At 35.3% G+C, this 23,742-nt stretch overlaps 1 protein-coding gene across 3 annotated transcripts in view; it reads left to right on the forward strand.

The window, feature by feature from the left end:
* Positions 1-23,742, forward strand: part of ECHDC1 (ethylmalonyl-CoA decarboxylase 1) — a 67,927-nt gene that overhangs the window by 26,407 nt on the left and 17,778 nt on the right. For all 3 annotated transcript variants that reach the window (XM_080807161.1, XM_080807159.1, XM_080807160.1), the window contains exons 4-5: positions 3,943-3,995; positions 5,550-5,630. In XM_080807161.1, the coding sequence (XP_080663287.1) occupies positions 3,943-3,995; positions 5,550-5,630 (134 nt within the window). The remainder of the gene's footprint in view (positions 1-3,942; positions 3,996-5,549; positions 5,631-23,742) is intronic.

Raw genomic sequence — 23,742 nt, forward strand, 5'->3', positions numbered from 1 at the left:
GGTTTCGGCCTCAGGGTATCATTTAGCTGGATGAAAATATCACTGTCTGCGGCAGTTCTTAAAACCTTTTTTGTTACTTTCCAGCTCCCAGCTTTCTTTCATCAGAGCAGATCTAGCTTTTCATTGCTCCTTTTTTTTTGACTTATTCTATCATAAACTGGGTTTTATCTCTCATTGGCTTATTTTCTTCCTACAGCCCAGGAAAGGGCCCAAGCATTTAACCATTTTTGGTCCAGTGGCTTTGGGGGACAAATCTGATCTTTTTTTCTTCCTAGGTCATGTCTGCTGGTACAGTGTAATCTCTACTTTATGAAACATTTAAAGCCAAAGCATATTCATTGTCTGATTGCCAGTGCTATTACTGATATTAATAATAGCATTATTAATATCATTAGTGCTAGATAATATTTATGATAGATAGATAATAGATAATATTAGTGCTAGATAATATTTCTTGTTCTATTACTATATATCAGACACTAAGTTCTTTATGTGTCAGATTTATTTAATCATTACTTAATACCCTAATGAGATAGGTACTATTATTATAGGTGAGAAGACTAAAGCACAGAGTGGTTAGGTATCATGCTCAAAGCCAAACTAGCCAGTAAGTAGTAGAGCCCAGATTCAACCTAGGCATTTTAGCTCTAGAGGCTGCATTGTTAACAAATTGTTCTATACTGCTTTTAAACATTTTTAGTGTAACTTATCTTTTGAATGATTTTTTTTTTCCTTTCTCTCTTTTTTTGAGGATTTTATTTGTCAGGGAGAGTGAGCAAAAGCAGAGAGAGAAGTAGGTTCCTTGGTGAGCAGGGAACCCGATGCGGGACTCATCCCAGGACCCTGGGATCTGAGCTGAAGGCAGACACTTAACCAACTGAGCCACCCAGGCACTCTTGGATAAGAATTATAAGAGTATACAGTCTAATACCTGCTTCACTTTCATTTCTACCAATTCTAGATGCTTCTGCCAGAATTTTAAGTACTCTATATCTAGTATAATAGAAAATAGGCCTATTAAAATTAATTTATTGAGATAATTTAACAGGCTTTATTGCACAGATTTTTTAAAAGATTTTATTTATTTATTTTAGAGAAAGAGGGCAAGTATGAGCAGGGGGAGAGGCAGAGGGAGAGGAGAGAGAGAATCTTTTTTTTTTTTTAATTTTTACAGTGTTCCAAGATTCATTGTTTATGCACCACACCAGTGCTCCATGCGATAAGTGCCCTCCTTAATATCCACCACCAGGTTCACCCATCCCCCCAACCCTCCTCCCTTCCAAAACCCTCAGTTTGTTTCTCAGAGTCCACAGTCTCTCGTGGTTTGTCTCTCCCTCTGATTTACCCCAGTTCACTTTTCCTTTCCTTCTCCTAATGTCCTCCATGTTATTCCTTATCTCCACAAGTAAGTGAAGCCATATGATAATTGACTTTCTCTGCTTGACTTATTTCACTGAGCGTAAGAGGAGAGAGAGAATCTTAAGTGGATATTCTACTGAGCTTAGAGCCTGCTGCAAGGCTCTATCTCAATACCCATGAGATCATGACCTGAGCCAAAATCACAAGTTGGCTGTTCAACTGACCGAGCCACCCAGGCACCCCTATTGCATAGATTTTTTTTTTTTTTTTAGGATTTTATTTATTTATTTGACAGAGAGCGAGCACAAGCAGAGGGAGAGGGAGAAACTCCTTCTTGATGAGCAGGGAGCCTGATGTGGGGCTCAATCCCAGAACCCCAGGATCATGACCCAAGCTGAAGGCAGATGCCCAACTAACTAAGCCATCCAAGTGCCCCTCTACTCTATAGATTTTAATAGACTATAAATCAGTCTAGTTTTAAACCTTCTAGCTCTTTGTGCTTGTGTTAATTTTCTTTTTAATTTATAATATGGAATGACCTTTGTGATAAAGGCTTTCAGTTAGGAAGTTTATATTTATGTTGGTTTTTTACCTTTCATTGAGTACATTTGTTTTCTAGAATAACATAGTTTTCCATCTGAAATTCATATGATTCATTTAACTTCAAAAGCAAATATATGCAAAAAATTGTATTAGCTTCTGAGGATAAAGAAGGCATTTTGTCAACTTCTAGAGGCTTATTGTGTAGGCCTAGCAAATGCCATCTTCCCTTCCCCTCTATAAAGCCTTCCCAACTACCCTGACCCAATTGAAATGAATTTCTTCTTATTTGGCACTCTTCTCAGTTTGTTAAGCATTTCTTAAAATACTTTGTGTAATATAATGTACTTTGATGCAGTATAGTTAGGAAATGCATTCCTAGTTAGGAAACAAGGCTGTTGTCATAATCTAAGTAGGAGTAACAAGTCTGAGCTAGGGTAGCAGCAGTGCAAATAGAAAAAGAAGGGATTTATATTGGAAATATTTCAAAGGACTTACTTGGTAAATAATTGGAAGTGAACTGTAAAATGGAAGAATCAAGGTAAATACTAAAATTCTGAGCCTTATTGACCAGAAGACCCCCCCCCCCCTTTTTTTTAAGAACTCACTTACATTTATGTGATCATTTACAGAGTATCTAGGTACATTTTCATCTTTCCAATCATCATTTAAGTAAAATAGAACAAGTATTTTTTATTTGTCACTCTTTCCTTTTAGATGAGGAAACTCAGTTCAGTTAAGACTTGCTCCAGTTCATGTTATTATTAAGCAGTAGCTCTAGGATCCAAACTCAGCTCTTCCCACTCCCATTTGATTTTGCCATGCTGAATTTGAAGTCTTGGCAGAATGTGAAATTTCTAGGAGGTTTTGGGAGTCCGCATGAAACAAGAGTTGAAGCAATGGGGATGGATGAGACTTCCAAGGAAGAATTTGTAGATAAAGAAGAGAAAGAGAATCATGGATTGGATCTTGGGGAATACATGAATTTACTGGTATTAAATTACTTATTTAGCTAAAAAAGAAGAGGCAAAGAAGAAAACTGGATAGGAACAATCAAAGAAATAGGAGGAGAATCAAGAGTGGAAAGTATTGCTAGAAACTATAAGAGGCTTTCAAAATACAGAAACTGTTCAAAGCAAGATACCCATGTTATAGAGACAGGAAGATAAGGTTAAGGAAGTCGTTTAACAAATAGAAGATTATTTGAAACCTTTGAGGGGAGTCTTTTGAGGGAAGGCTGAAGACTAGATTACACTAGGTTGAAGGACATATGTGAGTTACAAAAGAAGAGACAGTGAGTTTAGACTACAGTCGACCCTTGGACAATGCAGGGATTAGGGCCCCGATCCTGTGCAGTTGAAAATCTGCATATAACTTTTGACTACCCAATAACTTAACTTCTAATAGTTTACTGTTGAGTGGAAGCCTTACCAATAACATAAACAGTTGATTAACACATATTTTGTATGTTATATGTATTATATACTATATTCTTACAATGTAAGCTACAGGAAAAAAAGTTATTAAGAAAATCATTAGGAAGAAAATACACATTCACACATTGACCACATTCACAGTCCTGTACTATAAAAAGTCCACATGTAAGTGGATCCATGCCATTGAAACCTGTGTTGTTCAAGGGTCAACTGTACTTTTACGAAATTTGTTTTTTATATTTTTATATTCTTAGGGAATCAGAATTTGGGATAATAAATCGGTACCTCTTACGTCTCTTTCTCCCAATTACCCTGAGTAGAACTTCACACTCTTCTGCAGTATGTGATCTGACTCACATGTGTAAGTCTTTGCTAATAACCTCATGTAGAGCTGAACTCAAGGGGTCCTAAGAGTGCAACAAAATCTAATACTGCATCATTTGCATTTCTGACAACATCAAAGAGTTTTAAGTGAAAACCTCATTTTAAAAAAAAGTTGGGTATATTTTTGCCTTCATTACTTTCTAAATCCTGAAAAAAATGGGAAAAATTTCTTATATAATACACTTATATTATACTTTGTGTTTATGCTTATTCTTTTTTAAAGGATGGACTGGCCTTATGTATGTTCATGCAGAACACCTTAACAAGATTGAAGAGGTAATGTATCTTCTTTTTAAAATATGAAATCTAAAAAAACAAAAAGAGCTCTTCATTGTTCTGTTTTACACCAGTTTAAAAATACCTGCTTTTCAAATTATATTTATTTTAATGATGAACTATTTATTTGTGCTATATCTAGAATAGTCATTTAATTAAATATTAGTGAAGTATGCATAGGTATTTAAAAGATAAGAGAAGGGAGAGATAAAAAAAATTTTAAGACATAGCACTTTTCCTAAAGAACTTAACAAAATTATAAAAACTAAGATTCCATATTATTTAGCATACTTACTAGTTGAGCATCACTCTATTTTTGGTGCTCTTCATATGTGAGAGCCTAGAAAAAATAATGGAATCAAAATGTTATTCTAAAATACTTTTTTTCATTGCTTTAGTTCCTCTTCACCTTCCTTTCCCTATTAAACTTGACTTTTTCTTAGATAAATCTTAAAGGTTTTTTGATCCCTTTTATTTGGAAGCAGAATGTTTTAATATATTTTCCATTACTTTAGGTGTGCAGTTTTGCATTTATTTAGAACCTACAAAATATTCCATACTTTCAAAGCATATGGATTTACCTTGTAATACTCACACACTCCTCCAAAGTGGGTCTTTGCAGATAGGAAAGGTGAAGAGATTTACTTTTACCACAGACCCATTCCTTTATATATTCTTAGTTTATCGATCATTTCAATAGGTAATAAAAAAGGCATTTGGTAGGAATCTTTATAATAACACAGTTTTGGAGCTCAGTCTTCTCTACCACATTTCCTCCCTTTGGATATAGCCTTAATTTTGCCATCTAACGTGACATCAATGAAAATGGAGTAAGATAAGATCATAAAATTATTCTTGATTGCCAGTGCCTGAGGAGTTGTAGGAGCTGTATATTACATAAAAAAACATTCATTTAGGGACGCCTGGGTGGCTCAGTTGGTTAAGCCGCTGCCTTCGGCTCGGGTCATGATCCCAGCGTCCTGGGATCGAGTCCCACATCGGGCTCCTTGCTCCACAGGGAGCCTGCTTCTCCCTCTGCCTCTCTGTCTGCCTGTGCTCACACTCTCTCTCTCTGACAAATAAATAAACAAAATCTTTAAAAAAAAAACAAAAAAAACCCCCAAAAAACCAAAAAAAAACATTCATTTATTTAGAAGAAAGTTACAATATATAGTTAAAAAATATAGTTAGTGATATATAAAAATATATATAAGGTATATATATCATATAGTACTTACATACTTTATATATTTTATGTATATTCATATATAAAAATATAGTTAATAGTTTAAAAATAATGATTCAGGGACGTAGTTTGATAAACTTACATAGCATTTAGTATGAATTATTTTATCTTAAGAATTATACTGTTTTATTCCTCATGATACACACAGTCAGGGTTCCACTGTCCTTTGAGGTATGTTTGTTATTATGAACATAGTTCAGTAATTTTGTTTCTACTGCATCTCAAGTTTTTTTAGGTAATATTTGTAAGTTAATATTGAAAGGAAAAATATTGACATCCATTTTTTCCTTTTTTCCTTCAATAAACAGACTCCCTTTAATAAGTGTTGCACTGATTCAAGGTTGGGCGTTGGGTGGAGGAGCAGAAATTACTACAGCATGTGATTACAGGTAAGGTGAAAAGCGCTTTACTCCCTCCACAAATATAATCAATATGCTCAAACTTATTTTTTGCTCAATATAAATATTATTTATATTCTTAAACAGGATGATCAGTTAGTGAATATTTTCTTCTTGTCAATTTTTTAAAATTTAAATTCAGTTAATTAACATATATTATTTGTTTCAGAGGTACAGGTCTGTGATGCATCAGTCTTATATAATATCTAGTGCTCATTACAACACATACCCTCCCCAGTGTCCATCACCCAGTTACCCCATCCTCCCACTCCTTCCGCTCCAGATGAAAACAGAACAGTATTATAAATGTATTTTCTCGTCCTTATGGTTTCTTTTTCTCTTTCTTTCTTTCTTTCTTTCTTTCTTTCTTTCTTTCTTTCTTTCTTTTTTAAGATTTTATTTATTTTAGAGAGAGAAGGAGAGAATGATCAAGGGTAGGGGCAGAGGGAGAGGGAGAGAGAGCATCCCAAGCAGACTCTGCACTAAATGCAGAGCCTGAAGCAGGGCTTGATCCTAGGACCCTGAGATCATGACCTGAGCCAAAATCAAGAGTCGGATGCTTAGCCAACTGAGCCTCCCAGGAGCCTCTCTTCTTTATGGTTTTCTTAATAACATTTTTTCCTCTCTGGCTTACTTTATTGTAAGAATACAGTACATAATGCATATAACATACAAAATATGTGTTAATTCGCTGTTTATGTTATCAGTAAGGCTTTTGGTTGACAGTAGGCTGTTAGTAGTTAAGTTTTGGGAAGTCAAAAGTTTTATGCAGATTTTTGACTGCATGGATGGTAAGTGCCCCTAAACCCCACACTGTTCAAGGACCAACTGTATTTGACTTTATTTTTTTTTGTTGTTTTTATTGTTTTTATTAACATACAATGTATTATTTGCCCCGGGGTACAGGTCTGTGAATCATCAGGCTTACACACTTCACGGCACTCACCATAGCACATACCCTCCCCAATGTCCATAACCCAGCCACCCTATCCCTACCCTCCCACCCCCCAGCAACCCTCAGTTTGTTTTGTGAGATTGAGTCTTTTAGGTTTGTCTCCCTCCCGATTATATTTGACTTTAAATAACTATCTAAGTCTCAATTTCTTTATAAAATAGAAATAATCTCTGCTAAATGTTTATAAATGTTTATAAATTTAAATGATCTAATGAATATGTAGATACTTAGCATAACACTTAACCAGGGTACACACTGATGCACACGTGATATTGATTAGAGTCTTAAGATTACCTTACGACTCTTACACTTTTACAGAAATGCCAGTGTGGTAGTATTTTGGCATAGTTTTAAACTTACTTTTATTTTATTTTTAGAGAGAGGGAGAGCACACAGTTTGGGGGGGAGGGGCAGATGGAGAGGGAGAGAGAGAATCTCAAGCAGGCAACACAAAGCAGGGCTTGATCCCAGAACCCTGAGATCATGATCTGAGCCAAAATCAAGAGATGGGTGTTTAACCAACTGAGCCACACAGGTGACGTGGTATAGTTTTAAACTTATTAATTCTCCTTTCACTGGAGATGATTTTCAACTTTAAGGATAATCCTGTCCTCACTCCTTTTTTCCTATTTATTGTACACTTGAGCCTGGAAGGAGAATGTTGGAGCATATACTAAGAGGAGACTTTCAGTGTTTAAAATTCTGACTCTCCCTTTCAGACACTAAAGAGAAAGCCATTCCTTTCTGGCATGTAGGGCATTAGACTAGAGGAAAAATGGCTGATTAATTCAGCTTTTTCATTCCCTTTCAGCTCCCTTAGTGTTTCTTTGAATCACAAACTTTCTTGTTTTTCAAAGTTCAGATTATCAAAGTATATAAGCTAAATCTTGTAATCTATCCACGGTATTAGTCTACGGCCATACCACCCTGAACGCGCCCGATCTCGTCTATCCACTGTACTAAAATGCTATGAAAATAGTCATGGTGATATAAAAGATACCCATGAAAAAGAAAGAGAAAAACCTATAATTAAGAATGCTTAAAGGTGTATATTATTTAATCAAAGACTTCTCTCTTCTAGCCTTCATTTTAACAAGTCTTAAATCACTTTTATAGTATAATTTACATTCTGTACTGTGTAACCACCTCCACATTCAAGATATAGAACATTTTTATCAACTCCACATGTTTGCATGTACTGTTGCCCAAGCAATTCCCACCTTAGTCCAAGGCAAACACCGATCACTTTTTCACTCTAAATAAGATTTGGGGGCGGGGGCACCTGGGTGGCTCAGTGAGTAAAACCTCTGCCTTTGGCTCAGGTCATAATCCCAGGGTCCTGAGATAGAGCCCCACATTGGGCTCTTTGCTCGGCAGCAAGCCTGCTTCCCTTTCTCTCTCTGCCTGCCTCTCTGCCTATTTGTGATATCTCTCTCTCTCTGTCAAATAAATAAAAAAGAAAAAAATTTTTTTTAAATTTGGTTTTTTGGCTTATTTTCAGCTTTTTCTTTTATAAATAGATTCGTTCAGTATATATTTTTGTGTGTGAGTCTGGCTTCTTTCATTCAGTGTAATTTTTTTGAGATGCATCAGTGTTGTACTATGCTATATTTTTTAAAGGTAATTCTAGTTAGTAGACGATACATATTTGGGTGTTGCTTTTTTTCCCAGTCTCATAATCTCTGCCTTTTAATTGGAGTGCTTGCACCATTTATATTCTTCACTATTGATATAATAGGGTTTAAACCTATCATCTTAGTCTTTGTTTTCTGTTTGACCCATCTATTGTTTATTCTTTCTTACTTTTTCTTCCTGCCTCTTTCTAGATTATTTTTTATGATCTCATTTTATCTCTAATACTGACTATACCTCTTTTTGTTATATATAAAATATGTAGTTTTCTAGTAATACATTTATATATAAACAAATATTTTAATAGTAGTGTGAATTTGCTATGTATATTAACATATATTTTTATGTATTTATTACATATATTTCTATATACAGGCACACCTTAGAGATACTACAGGTTTGGTTCCATCTATACAATAAAACAAATATTGTAATAAAGCTGGTCAAATGAATTTTTCATTTCCCAGTACATATAAAAGTTATATTTACATTATTTTGTAGTCTGTTATATGCAATAGCATTATGCCTGAGAAAACAGTGTACATACCTTAATTAAAAAGTACTTTATTGGTAAAAAATGGCTAACCATCATCTGAACTTAAGTGAGTTGTGATCTTTTCACTGGTGGAAGGTTTTGCCTCAGTGTTGTTATTGGATAAATGAATAGGGTGGTGATTGGCTGAAGGTTGGGGTGGCTGTGGCAGTTTCTTAAAATAAGACAACAGTGAAGCTCACTTCATTGATGGACTTTTTCTTTCATGAACAATTTCTCTGTAGTATGCGATGCTATTTGATAGCATTTTTTTTTTTTTTTTTTTTTTTAGGAAACAGTGCTGTTTAGTTAGTTAGTTAGTTGGTTAGTTCAGTTAGCCACCATATCGTATATCATTAGTTTTTGATGTAGTGTTCAGTGATTCATTAGTTGTGTATAACACCCAGTTCTCATCACAAAACAAGCCCTCCTTAATACCTATCACCTGGCTACCCCCCCCCCACCTCCCTCCCCTCTTAGACACAGTTTGTTTCCCCAAGTCCATAGTCTCTCATGGTTTGTGTCCCTCTCTAATATCCCCCGCTTCAGTTTTCACTCCCTTCCCTTATGGTCTTCTGTGCTATTCCTTATGTTCCACATATGAGTGAAACCATATGATAATTGTCTTTCTCTGCTTGACTTATTTCACTTAGCATAATCCCCTCCAGTTCCATCCATGTTGATGTGAATGGTAGATATTCATTCTTTCTGATGGCTGAGTAATATTCCATTGTGTGTATATATATACCATATCTTCTTTATCCATTCATCTGTTGAAGGGCATCTCAGCTGCTTCCACAGTTTAGCTATTGTGGACATTGCTGCTATGAACACTGGGATGCAGGTGCCCCTTCTCCTCACTACATCTGTAGTTTGATAGCATTTTACCCACAGAACTTTTTTCAAAATTGGAGTCAGTCCTGTCAAACTCTGCCACTGCTTTATCAACTGAGTTTATGTAGTATTTTAAATCCTTATTGTCATTTCATATGCATATGCAGGTATACATTTATATATACATATACTTATGTGTATAAATACATTTATAATGTATAACTATATGCACACATATATGTTAATGTATTCTTGAGGTATTTAAGGAATAAGGAAGAAGAGCTGATTATTGATTATTAGAATTTGATGCTTGAAAAAATATATCTTAATTTAGATGGTGCAATATATTGTGTCATAGTGTTAAAAAATGAACAGACTTATAAAATTGAAGGTAAAAATGGAGAATCATTTAAATGCTTTTCTTCTGTTATCTGTGTGAAAGTGAGAATTAAACAGATTATTGAAACTCATCCCAGTGCATTAAAAAAAAGGGCAATGTATCAGCGCCAGAGCCAAGATGACATACAATAATTTTGTAATCAAAACAAATATAAAATGCTTTTGCAGCTAAAATGGAATTAATATATCTTTAGTTATTCAAAATTATTGCTTTAGCACATAAGAAAGCTTTAAAAGGGTAGTCAAAGGCTGAATCTCAAATTTCCACTCAGATTTACATCTCTGATACTGCTTTAGTTGTTTGAGTACTTAGGGATTTTAGTTGAGATTTGTTTATGCTTTTATTTTGTTTTTAAGGTAATATTTAATGACTAAAAGTATTCTAAAATCATCCTTTTACATTCTTTTCTTTCAGAAAAGCTTATTACTCAGTATGTTTTTTGTAACTTTTATGGTAATAGTTAAAGATATAAATAAGCATCTGTCTCATGTTTTTAATATATAACTCTCCCTCAATATATGTAGGAGGATATAATTTTATCTTTGGAGATATTATATTGGTCAATAATTTGTACTGAAATTTTAATTTTCTTTGTCAAGATTGTTCCCTTGAGATATAAAGAAATTTGAATTACTAGAACTAACAGGATAAAATATTAGTTACACATTTTCAAAGTTTAAGTTATGGTACAGCAATTTTAAATGTGATTTAATAAAATATCACACAAAATACAATAATCTCGGTCTTCCTTTTTGTACTTTAATTTTAACAAGCATCAAGCCTTCATGAGTTTAATGTTTTCTGACCAGTCAGGAAACCAAGATTCATTTAATAAATAATCAAAATGCATTGAGTGTAAAAGTGTAAGTCAGTAGGCTTTCCTAGAAGATAAGAGAAGGCACAAGACAGGCTTAAAGCCTTGGAAACAAGGCTTAAAGCCTTGATACCCGCTTCTGAATGGAGTCATCTGCTGCCTAGTCAAAGCAAATGCCCTGGTCCTCTTTAGATAACTAATCTTCATATTTAAGGGATATAGATCACTTCTGCCAATATAAGAGTATTTCATTAAGTGAAAACTGGGTTTTTATATGAATTTAAAAGTATATTAAGTCTAAAGTATATATAAATACAATTTATGATATAAATTATAAATTAATATTAAAAGTATATTCAAAAGCCAAGGAAGAAATTAAACCTAAAAGGGCAACTACATTTATGAACTTACTTCATATGAATCTGGTCTATTCCCCTGAAAAAGTTTGCCTGTAAAATAGACATCCTAAATTCTAGCCATAATAATTCTGGGAGTGTATTCAGTAGCTCTAATAATCACTTTACTCCTTGAAAAAATCATTTTTTCCCACAAATTGTAGAAAAATCACATGCATATGACTCTAGTCAATACCCAAGTCAGTTTTGTTGTACTTATAGAACCAAAGGACACCATAGCAATAATTCAGGCTGAAGATGGGACTGGTAAAGTAGAGATATCTTAGGCAACTCTTGACATTTATTGTGAGATATTTGAGTACTGATACACGTACTTTAAGTTACTTATTTCAAATATATTTTAAATTAATGGGAAAAAGCAATGCTTTTTCTGTGGCTGTGGCAGTTTCTTAAAATAAGACTACAATCAAGTTTGCCACATTACTTCACTCTTCTTTTCACGAATTATTTCTCTTTGGCGTGCAAGGCTGTTTGATAGATGATTTTACCTACAGTAGAACTTCTTTCAAAATTGAAGTTGGTCCTCTCCAACCCTGCCACTGCTTTATCAACTAAGTTTGTGTGATACTCTGAGTCCTTTGTTGTCATTTCAGCTATCCATATAGCCTCTTCAAAAAGGGTAGTTTCCATCCAAAAAACATTTTCTTTTCCTTCTTCTTTTTTTTTTTTTTTTAATTTTCTTCAATTATTTGAGAGAGAGAGAGAGGACAACCTGGAGGGGAGAGACAGAGGAGAAACAGACCCCTGCTGAGCAGGGAGCCCAACACAGGGCTCAATCCCAGGACCCTGGATCATGACCTGAGCTGAAGGCAGATACTTAACCAACTGAGCCACCCAGGCACCTCTCAGAAACCGTTTTCTTTGCTCATGCATAAGAAGCAACTCCTCATCTATTCATCATTGATCATGAGATTGAAGCAATTCCGTCGTATCTTTAGGCTCCACTTCCAATTCTAGTTCTCTTGCTAATCCCACCACATTTGCAGTTACTTTCTCCACCGGAATCTTGAACCTCTCCAAAGTCATCCAGGAGGGTTGGAATCAACTTCTTCCAAACTCCTGTTGATGTTGACATTTTGACCTCTTCCCATGGATCATGAATGTTCTTTATGGCATCTAGAGTGGTGAATGCTTTCCAGGTTTTCAGTTTACTTTGTCATGACCTATCAGAGGCATCACTATTTATGGCAGCTCTAGACTTTGGTATTTCTTAAATAATAAGACTTGAAAGTCAAAATAATATCTTGATCCATAGGCTGTAGATGTATGTTGTGTTAGTAGGTTTGAAGACAACATTAATCCCATACATCTTTGTCCGAGCTCGTGGGTGACCAGCTGCATTTATCAGTGAGCAGTAATATTTTGAGAGGAATCTTTTTTTCAGAGTAGTAGATTTCAACAGTGGGTTTTGAAATATTCATTAAGTTGTGTCATAAACAGATGTGCCATCAGTAAGGCTTTGTTGCTTCATTTACAGAGCATAGACAGAGTACATTTAGTAGATTTAGCATAATTCTTAAGGCCTCTAAGATTTTGGGAATGGTAAATGAACATTGGCTTCAACTTAGAGTCACCAGCTACATTAGCCTCTAACAAGTCAGTCAGCCTATCCTTTGAAGACTTGAAGCTCTCTAGCTATGAAAGTCCTACATGGCATCTTCTTCCAGTAGAAGGCTATTTCATCTACATTGAAAATGTGTTTAGTGTCGCCACCTTCATTATCTTAGCTAGATCTTCTAACTTGCTATAGCTTCTACTCAGTGCTTGATGCTTCGTCTTGCGCTTTTATGCTATAAAGATGACTTCTTTCCTTAAACCTCATGAACTAGTCGCTGCTAGCTTTAGACTTTTCCTCTGCAGCTTCCTCCCCTCTCTCAGCTGTCCTTGAGTTGAAGAGAGTTAGACCCTTGCTTTGGATTAGGCTTAGATTTCTGGGAATGTTGTGTTGGTTTGATCTCTATCCTGACCACTGAAACTTTGTATCAACAATAAGGCTGTTTTGCTGTCTTATCATTTGTATTTTCAGTGGAGTAGCACTTTTAATTTCCTTTAAAAAATTTTCCTTTGCATTCACAAGTTGGATAACTGGTATAAGAAGCCTAGCCTTCATCTTACCTCAGCTTTTGACATGCTTTTCTTAGTAAGCTTAATCATTTCTAGCTTTTGGTTTAAAATGAGACACGAGACTCTTCCTTTCACTTGAACACTTTGAGGCCATCTCAGGACTGTTAATTAGCCTAATTTCAGTTTTTCCATTAAAGAATAGGGAGGCCCAAGGGGAGGGAGAGAGATGGGGAATGACCAGTGGGTGGATCAGTCAGATCACACAACATTTATCAGTTAAGTTTGTGGTCTTAATATGGGCATGGTTCATGGTATCTCAAAACAGTTACAATAGTAACATCACAAATCACTGATCACAGATTACCATAACAAATATAATAATGATGAAAAAGTTTGAAATATTATAAGAATTATCAAAATGCAACACGGAGAGATGAAGGCAGCAGACCTATCAGAAAAACAGAGCTGATAGGCTTGCTGGATGGCAGGTTTGCTCTCAAGCTTCAATTTGTAAAATCACAATATCTGCAAAGTGCAATAAAGCAAAGCACAATAAAATGAGGTATGCCTATGTATAAATATATGTTTGTGTATACATACATACTATACACACATATATATGTGTGTGTATACATACTATACATACTATACATACTATACACACATATATATGTATGTGTGTATGTACATATATATAAAATAAGAATACATTTCTAGAAAAATGAAACAGAAAACCAAAATATACAAATTTCTGGAATTGTAGTGTCTGGCATATATAGAAAAATAAATATTTCTAAAATACTGAAAAATATTTTCTCATTTTATATACATACACAAACACATATGCATATATCTATAGATTTTTTTTTTTTACTGGTTGGTTTAGAGTTAATATGATGCATTTTAAACTTATCACAGCCCACCTTCAAATAATATTATGCTGTTTTTCATAAAATACAAGAACACTACAGTATATTCCTTATTTCCTTCTGTCCTAATGCTATTGTTATCATACATTTTGCTTCCACACTTCACAAATTATTATGCATTTAAGCACATCAGAGTTTTTAACTTCATGAATGAAGATAATGAAGATAATGATTTCCTTAACCAGAAAGTCTTCTGTATTAGATACGTTTTATTCTTTGTCATTTGGAACTCAGTTACTTGTAAGACAGCTGGACCTATATTATATCCAGATCATATTTTCACATTGCACATTGTTCTTTTAGTTTTTTGAGAATGTAGTGAAAGCTATGAACCCTGTCTTAGGAAACTTTGCATGAAATCTCATCCATGGGCCCCTGGTTTAGAACCCCTGTTTTTGAAGTAGGTTTTTCTACATGTATACTATTTTTTTAAAAGATTTTATTTATTTATTTGACAGAGATCACAAGTAGACAGAGAGGCAGGCAGAGAAAGAGAGGAAGGGGGCTCCCCGCTGAGCAGGGAGCCTGATGTGGGGCTCAATCCCAGGACCCTGGGATCATGACCTGAGCCAAAGGCAGAGGCTTTAACCCAGTGAGCCACCCAGGCGCCCCTATACTATTTATTTTATGATTATCTTTTTTGTATATTTTTCTGACTACTGAAGTGGTTTTGGTAAGGCCTTAAATATTTGGGGTTTGTATGTATAAAACATAAATGTTGAGTTTAGTGACCTGTTACAAAATGGGAACCTGTTACCATGATATAGGTCAAGAACGGGAGTATTGTCAGCACTCCTGAAGTTGCCTGTAAACCCCTTCTAAGTAACAGCCCTCTCATTTCCATCTAGGGGAAACTGTTACCCTAAATTTTATGAGAATTAGCTTTTTTCCTAATGAAAGTAGTTCTTACTTTCCTTATTTCCTAAGAAAGGAAATTATCCTATAACTGGTATGTTCTATTTTTCTTCTTTTTGAACTCTATGTAAATGGCATCATATAGTAATAGAAATAGTATGAGGAGAGATCCACTAAGTTTATTCATTCAAAATATTAAATTATTTTTCTTCTTTTTTATAATTTATGACTCAGGTTCCAATTTATCAGTTGAAATATATCACTTTGTATTCACATAAATATGTATATTAAAGTACTATTGGTGTATAAGACAATTTTTTTAAAAGACTTTATTTATTTATTTGACAGAGATCACAAGTAGGCAGAGAGGCAGGCAGAGAGAGAGAGGAGGAAGCAGGCTTCCCGCCGAGCAGAGAGCCTGATGCGGGGCTCGATCCCAGGCCCCTGAGATCATGACCTGAGCCGAAGGCAGAAGCTTAACCCACTGAGCCACCCAGGCGTCCCTGTATAAGACAATTTTTAAAGATCCTAACCTCTTTGAAAACTAGTAGTTCTTAATTGAGGAGGAATCTTACATACAGTGAAAAATGGTCATTTCATATGACAGTGCCCTCTGCTGTCATCAGTGCAGATTGCATTGGAATACTACATTTGATTCTGTAAAGAGGAAGTGGTCATTGCCTTTATGGACAACGTGAGACTAAATTTAGAATGTTCTATGTGTGAAAGGATTAAATACTTTTCTCACTTAAACCTGAAATACAGGTACTTATATATAATTTAAATATATACTTTTGAATATATTGTAAATATTACATAAATACATAATTTAATATATTTAAAGAATATTCTAAACTATATGTGAATGCGCATTATTACACTTAAAAATCCTCTACATAAAAGTAAGTACAAATTAAACTTTATAGATATCCTCTGGATATCTTTAATGTAGAGCCCTGTGTTCATCTGTAAGCATTTATTAGACTTTTGCATTATCCTTCATAGTCGTTCCTGATCTGTGTTTGGGTAGTTAGGGTTTAGGACAAAAGGCAAAATCACAGGAAAAATAATCAGAGACTACTTAATCTTTTAGACTGCTAATTTTCCTTGCTTGCTATTTCATTCTCTAAGTGAAAGGAGTGTCATGTATCTTAGGGTCTCATAAAATATGTACATTATTGGTTGTGAGATGTCTGACTGTGCTTGCTCTCATCAGATCTAGTAATATGCCAGATACATTCACCTTCCCAATGAAGACATGTTCATTTGTGGATCAACTACTTGGTATATATAGGCTCTCATATTAAATTACATTTAGTTGAGTCATTCATGAAACATACGTTTAGCACCTATATGTACTAGACAAGAACTTTTCAAGAACTTTTATATCTTCGGATTTTGTTTCATTTTTATAGTAATATAGTTTTACTGTATTTTATAAAATTATTGATTCACAGTTGACAAGTTGAAAAACAAATGGTAGGAACTGATCCTTCCCAATAGAAGTTTGAAAAGCACTGTCTTTGGCTGTTCAGCCCTTTTTAACCAACCTACCCAAAACATACGTTCTTAGAACTTAGAGGCTGATAGGGAGGACTGCATACTGAACTACCTCACTAGCCACAGTTACAAGGAAGGGTTAAGTCAATACAAGTTACTCTAGCTGATCTTTCCCCCAAGTTTATCAGTACTTTGTCAGTTATCTTCTGTGACAAATTGCTTTAATTATTCTAAAAATATCTGCTTATTCCAAAAGAACACCAAAAGCTTTCATAGCATTCCACTAAAAAGATAAGTTTCTTCCTTAAGGATATATGTTGGCCCTTTTTTAGCTTGTTTAACTTTCTTACACTGGAGAATTGGCTGGAATTCACTCAAGTAGGATTTTCATTTCTGCTGCTCTTCATTACCCATGGGAAAACTATTTCAGAAGATGAGAGATACACTGAATACAAATATTCCAAAGAAACAAGCTCCTGTAGCATTCTTGCTGTCCCCAAACCCTGAATACACCAGCTGATCATACACATAATGAATTAATATTTCAGAATAGTTCAGAAGCACCCAGGTCTGCTTGGCATATATAGACCCTTATATTAAATTGCATTCAGTTGAGTCATAATTTTCATATAAAACATTCTTAGAGAAAATGGCATTTTAAGAACATTTTTAAGGGGCACCTGGGTGGCTCAGTGGGTTAAGCCTCTGCTTTCCCCTCCGGTCATGATCTCAGGGTCCTGGGATCAAGCCCCGAGTCTGGCTCTCTGCTCAGCAGGGAGCCTGCTTCACCTTCTCTTTCTGCCTGCCTCTCTGCCTACCTGTGATCTCTCTCTGTCAAATAAATAAATAAAATCTTAAAAAATATAAAAAAATAAAAACGTTTTTAAAAGCAAAACACTAACTTACGAATTCAAAATTGGCATTCCTCAGTGCTCAGAATCTAGTCATCCAAACATGTTTTCCTTTTAGTGATAAAATTGATGTGAGGAAGTAAAAAGCTAGAACTGTGATAAAATAATTCGCTTCTAATTTTTTAATCTATCCTGACTAATTAAAATATTTAGAATGAAATATAAATTAAGAAAATACTTATTTGAGTATCAATTTTCTATTGCAGTCATAACAAATTGCCAGAAATGTAGTGGCTTAAAACATCATTTTACTCACAAATGTATAGGTCTGAAGTCCAGCTGGACTCAACTGGTTTCTCTAACCCTGCTCACAAAAGGCCAAAATCAGTATGTCGACCTTGGAGACTCAGGGAGAACCACTTCCAGGCTCATCCTGATTACAACTGGCAGATTTCAACGCTATGCATTTGTAGGACTGAGGTCCCTGTTTTCCTTGCTTACTATCAGCTGGGAACCAGTCTTTGCTCCTAGGGGATATCTGCATTCCTTGTCATGTTTTCCATGTGACCCCCCTACGGCAATGGTGGGTTGAGTTTTTCCTCATTTACCTTTCTGCTACATCTCTGTAACTCCAGTTGGAGAAAGTTCTCTGCTTTTAAGAGCTCATGTGGTTAAGTTGGGCTAACTCAGATAACCTCCCTATTTTAATGTATGTAATCTTTATTACATCTGCAAAGTCTCTTCTTACGTGAAGTACACGTGATGCACATGTTCCAGGAATTAGGGCGTGGACATCTTTGTGGGGGCATTCTGCCTACAACATACAGGCTTGGCATAGAGAATATAGTTGTCACGTTTCACCTATTTGAGCACTAATGAAAACTGGTAACTTTGTTATTCTAAGTTACCTTTGTAAACTACTTTTATTTTTTTTAACTTTTATTTAGATACTTTTTGGAAAACAGTAATAATTCCTATATATGTCAAATTGATAAAGGTTCACTTATGCGGGCCTTTTTAAAAAGATTTTACTTATTAGAGAGCGCACAATCAGGGGTTGGGGAGACGGGGGAGGGGCGGAGGGAGAGGTAGAAGCAGATTCCCCACTGAGCAGGGAATCCCATGCAGGCTTGCAGTCTTGATCCCAGGACCCTGGAATCATGACCTCAGCCAAAGCAGATACTTAACTGACTGAACCGTCCAGGTGCCCCATATTTTAAGAGTAATTATAATATGGTTTCTTAGATTGGCTTTAAACACAAGATTACAGAATGTGCTTTAGGAGGTACTTAGAACACTCATTCCTTTATTCCACTTTCTGTCTTATTCCACGTCACTCAAAAATGGGAGTGGGCAGCCAGAATGACTGAAATTAACAAGTCAGGAAACGACAGATGTTGGTGAGGATTCAGAGAAAGGGGAACGCTCCTACACTGTTGGTGGGAATGCAAGCTGGTGCAGCCACTTTGGAAAACAGTATGGCAGTTCCTCAAAAAGTTGAAAATAGAGCTACCCTATGACCCAGCAATTGCACTACTGGGTGTTTACTCTAAAGATACAAATGTAGTGATCCGAAGGGGCACGTGCACCAGAATGTTTATAGCAGCAATGTCCCCAATAGCCAAACTATGGAAAGAACCTAGATGTCCATCAACAGATGAAATGGATAAAGAAGATGTGGTATACATATACAGTGGAATACTATGAAGCCATCAAACATGAAATCTTGCCTTTTGCAACGATGTGGATGGAACTAGAGGGTATTATGCTGAGTGAAATAAGTCAGTCAGACAAAGACAATTATCATATGATCTCTCTGATATGAAGAGTTTGAGAGGCAGGGCGGGGAGTTGTGGGGGTTAGGGGGAAAAATGAAACATGATGGGATCGGGAGGGAGACAAACCTTAAGAGACTCTTAATCTCACGAAACAAACTGAGGGTTGCTGGGGGTTGAGGGGGTAGGGATAGGATGGCTGGGTTATGTACATTGGAGAGGATATGTGCTATGGTGAGTGCTGTGAAATGTGTAAGCCTGATGACCGGTACCCCTGGGGCAAATAACACATTATATGTTAATTTTAAAAAGTAAAGGTGGGGAAGGACAGAGAGAAAAGAAAAATCCTGAAAACTACCCTAGAAAAGAGAAAATGATGGACTCAGGCTGCTTGGCTTTTAGCATCAATTTTTGGCAAGGGAAATCATGTAATTTTTTTTTAAAGATTTTATTTATTTATTTGACAGAGAGAGACCACAAGTAGGCAGAGAGGCAGGCAGAGAGAGAGGGAGATGCGAGCTCCCTGATGAGCAGAGAGCCCAACACGGGGCTCAAACCCAGGACCCTGAGATCATGACCTGAGCTAAAGACAGAGGCTTAACTCACTGAGCCACCCAGGTGCCCCCATGTAAATATTTTAATGATGTATCTAATATTTAATTTTTTGTTACTGAATTAGGTGCAAGACAGAAACTAGAATTGCATTTTTTTGTTGTTTGGAAACAATTACAAACTTAGAGGAAAGTTCAGGAATGATACAAAGAATTTCCCTATACCATTCATTTAGATTACCAGTTTTTAACATTTTGATATTTTGTTTTTATTTTCTATCTCTCATATATGTGTACGTATATCTATGTATCTATGTGTATATATTTTTTCTGAGAAATTTGAGAGTAGGTTGCAAACATCTTGCCCTTTTAATCCTTTATACATACACATAATTATATATATATACACACACACAAATAATTATATATATATAATTTTTTTAAGAACAAGAATATTGTCTTACATAACTACAGTACTGTTGTCAAATGCAGGAAATTTAACACTGATGCAGTACTTCTATCTAATATACTGTCTGTTTACCAATTTTGTTGGTTAGACAGTAATGTTCAGTATAGCATTGTTTTCCTCCATTACAGGATCATGTACTGCATTTAGTTTCAGGATCTCTTCACTCTCTTTTATTCTGGAAGAGTTCTCTAGCCTGACTTTAGTCATTCACAACATTGATATTTTAAAGAAAATAGGGGCCAGGTTTTGCTTTTTGTTTTTTAATAGATTGTTCTTCATTTTGAGGATTTTTGATATTTTCTCATTATTCAGTTCAGTTTTTGTGTCCCTGGATAACATCCCTGAAAAAGTGGTATTTTATTCTCAGGGTATCACATCTGGATGCACACAAGTGTTTTTTCTGCCCATCATTGGTGATGCTAATTTTGATCACCGTGTCCAAAGTGTTTGGTTTCCCTACTATACATACTCCTTTCCCCCTTGAGAGATGCTTTAAGACAAGTGTAATACTGTGTTTCTCACCAAACTTTTTTCACTGGATTTTTGCATTCCCTGATTACTCTTTCTGAAACCATCTTTACTATGATGGTCGCAAATTTGTGCTTTTCTAATTCCACCATTCACTCCATGTGTATCAGTTGTCTTTGGTAAAGGGTAAAGCCCCCCTTTACCCTTTTCCCTCTGTGTGTGTGTGTGTGTGTGTGTGTGTGTGTGTGTGTACATTTGTCATCAGTGTGAACTAATAGATTCCTGTTTTTCTTTTTCAGTGGTTTATGATTCATTACTGTCCTTGATTGTTTTGATGCTTTAGTTGTCCCAGATTTGGCCAGTGAGAAGCCTTTCAAGCTGGCTCCTGTATCCTTTTGATAATGCTCCATCATTCATCCATTCATCCATTCGAGTACTTCCTACTTTCTGAGTACAGTATTGTAGGCATCTTAGATCTTCCTCTCCTTGACCCTAGATTCAGACATTTCTCACAGAAGCACTAGTTTTTTGTTTGTTTGTTTGGTTGGTTGGTTGGTTGGTTTTGTTTTTTTAGCACTGGTTCTTTAAGTAGGGGATAGTTTAAAAAAAAAAAATACAACAAGATCTGGATGCCTGGTGGTATTCTCATTGCTACTGGCATCTTTGTTTCTGGACTGTCTTAGCAGACAAAGCTAGGGCATGCATTAGTTTAATGCATTCATTCATTAGAGATTATGCATTTATACTTGATATCTCCCAATCCAGTCTATTCTCACGAAGCTTGTTCTTGTCTCCTCCATTCCATATTGTATCTCCTCCAACACTGCTCCCAGTAACATCACTGTATTTACTCATTTGCTTAATTTATAATGCACATGAGGTAATTTTAGAATTGTTGTGTCTATACCGCTGTGAAAAGAAGCTACTAAAAAGAGTTCAAGATTTGCCTGTTGTCTTTTGGGGTGTTTTTGGTCTCCTAGACTAAGGGTAAATAATCCAAGTATTGCACTGTGTTCAGAAGTTACTTGTACTAGTTCCCTGTTGTTTTTCCTTCTTCAGTGTGATTATGTTAGTTATTAGAAGTTCATTTAGTTTCAGTATTCAGTGTTAATTTTTTTCTTTCTTCCCATCCTTGTTGCTTGAAGTTGTTTTTCATATGTACAGTGTTGCAATGAATAACTGTACTTTTTTAGTATTATTAATGGTATGTTTTAAGGATAAATTCTAGGAGTACTGCTGAATCAGGTAATTTTTTTTTTTTAAGATTTTATGTATTTATTCGACAGACAAAGATCACAAGTAGGCAGAGAGGCAGGCAGAGAGAGGAGGAAGCAGGGTCCCTGCAGAGCAGAGAGCCCGATGCGGGGCTCGATCCCAGGACTCTGGGATCATGATCTGAGCCGAAAGCAGAGGCTTTAACCCACTGAGCCACCCAGGCGCCCCCCAGTACTGCTGAATCAAAGGTTAAATGAATGTTTAGCTTTATCAGATATTGCCAGATTCTTTTCCATAAGGAATAAACAATTCTTAGAGTTTTCTGTGTTCTGTTTGACTTAGCCTTGCCTGCAAAGGCTACTGTTAAGCTTTTGAATGTTTGCCAGTCTAATGGGTGAGGATAGTGTTTCTGCATAGTTTTAACATGCATTTCTCCCAGAGTAGGTTGAGTTGATCATATTTCCAGTGGTTAAGAAGCATTTTTGTAATTTTTGTGAATTACCTATTCATTTTTTGCTTATTTCTCTATAGAATATTTGGCTTTTTTACCCTTAATTTTTATAAGTTCTTTAAATATTAGGATTATTAGCCATTTTTTATGTCATTTTGATGATTCGGGATATTTGTCCTTTTTTAATGTATTTGTCCAGCTTGTTGTTGTGTCTTTTGACTTTGCTTATGTTTTCTTATTTATTTATTTATTTTTTCCAATATTTCATTTATTTATTTGACAGAGATCACAAGTAGGCAGAGAGGCAGGCAGAGAGAGAGGAAGGGAAGCAGGCTCCCTGCTAAGCAGAGAGCCCGATGTGGGGCTCGATCCCAGGACCCTGGGATCATGACCTGAGCCAAAGACAGAGGCTTTAACCCACTGAGCCACCCAAGTGCCCCTGTTTTCTTGTTTATTTTTGCCATGAAAGCATTTATTTTATTGTAGTCCTATTTATCCATCTCTTCTTTTATTGCATTGGGATTTGAGTACTTTTTAAAAAGCTTTCCATATGTTCACATTATAGAGGAATTCACTCATGTTTTCTTCTAATACTTGTATAGTTTTGTGTTTCATGTTTATATATCTAATCCATTTTTGAGTTTATTTTTATGGAGTGAATAATGAATGTTACTTTCTCTGTTTTCCAAATGGCGATCCTTTGTCTCAATACTGTTTCTTTGAGAAGGCCTTCTGTGGATATCACTGTCATATCATATACATATTATATATTCAGCTTATCTTATAATAGACACTAGATCTTATCATATACTAGATTTCCACTTATAGTTGCATCTATTGGTAGATCTCTCTTCTGTTACATTGGTTTGTTTGCCTATTCATATACCAGGATGCTATTCTTATATATTTTTAAATATGTCTAATTATTTTTAATATGTTTTAATATGAGATAGGGCCAGTCCCTGCTCATACCTTTTTTTCAATTTATTTTCCTTGCTCTTCTTGCATATTTATTTTTATAGGAGCTTTCATATGAATTTATCTACCTCCAGAATAGAAATAGGTGTTGATATTTTTATTTGACTAACATTAAATTTATAAGTTAATTTAGAGAACTGATATCTTGATAATATTGAGACACACACTAAACCGAGAGCAGGAGATGTCTTAACATTTGTTTCAGTCTATTTTTATGTCTCTTAGGGAAGTTTTATAATTCTCTTAATGCATTTAAAAATATTTCCTTGCAAGTTTATTTCAAAGTATTTTGCTCTTGTTGCCATTGCAAACTGAGTTTTCCCTTCCTTTATGTCATCTTATTTCTTTTTTCTTTTTTTTTTTTTAATTAATATAATACATTACTTGCCCCGGTACAGGTCTGTGAATCATCAG

The sequence above is a fragment of the Martes martes genome (genome assembly GCF_963455335.1).
Source record: "Martes martes genome assembly, chromosome: 6".
Classification (NCBI taxonomy): domain Eukaryota; kingdom Metazoa; phylum Chordata; class Mammalia; order Carnivora; family Mustelidae; genus Martes; species Martes martes.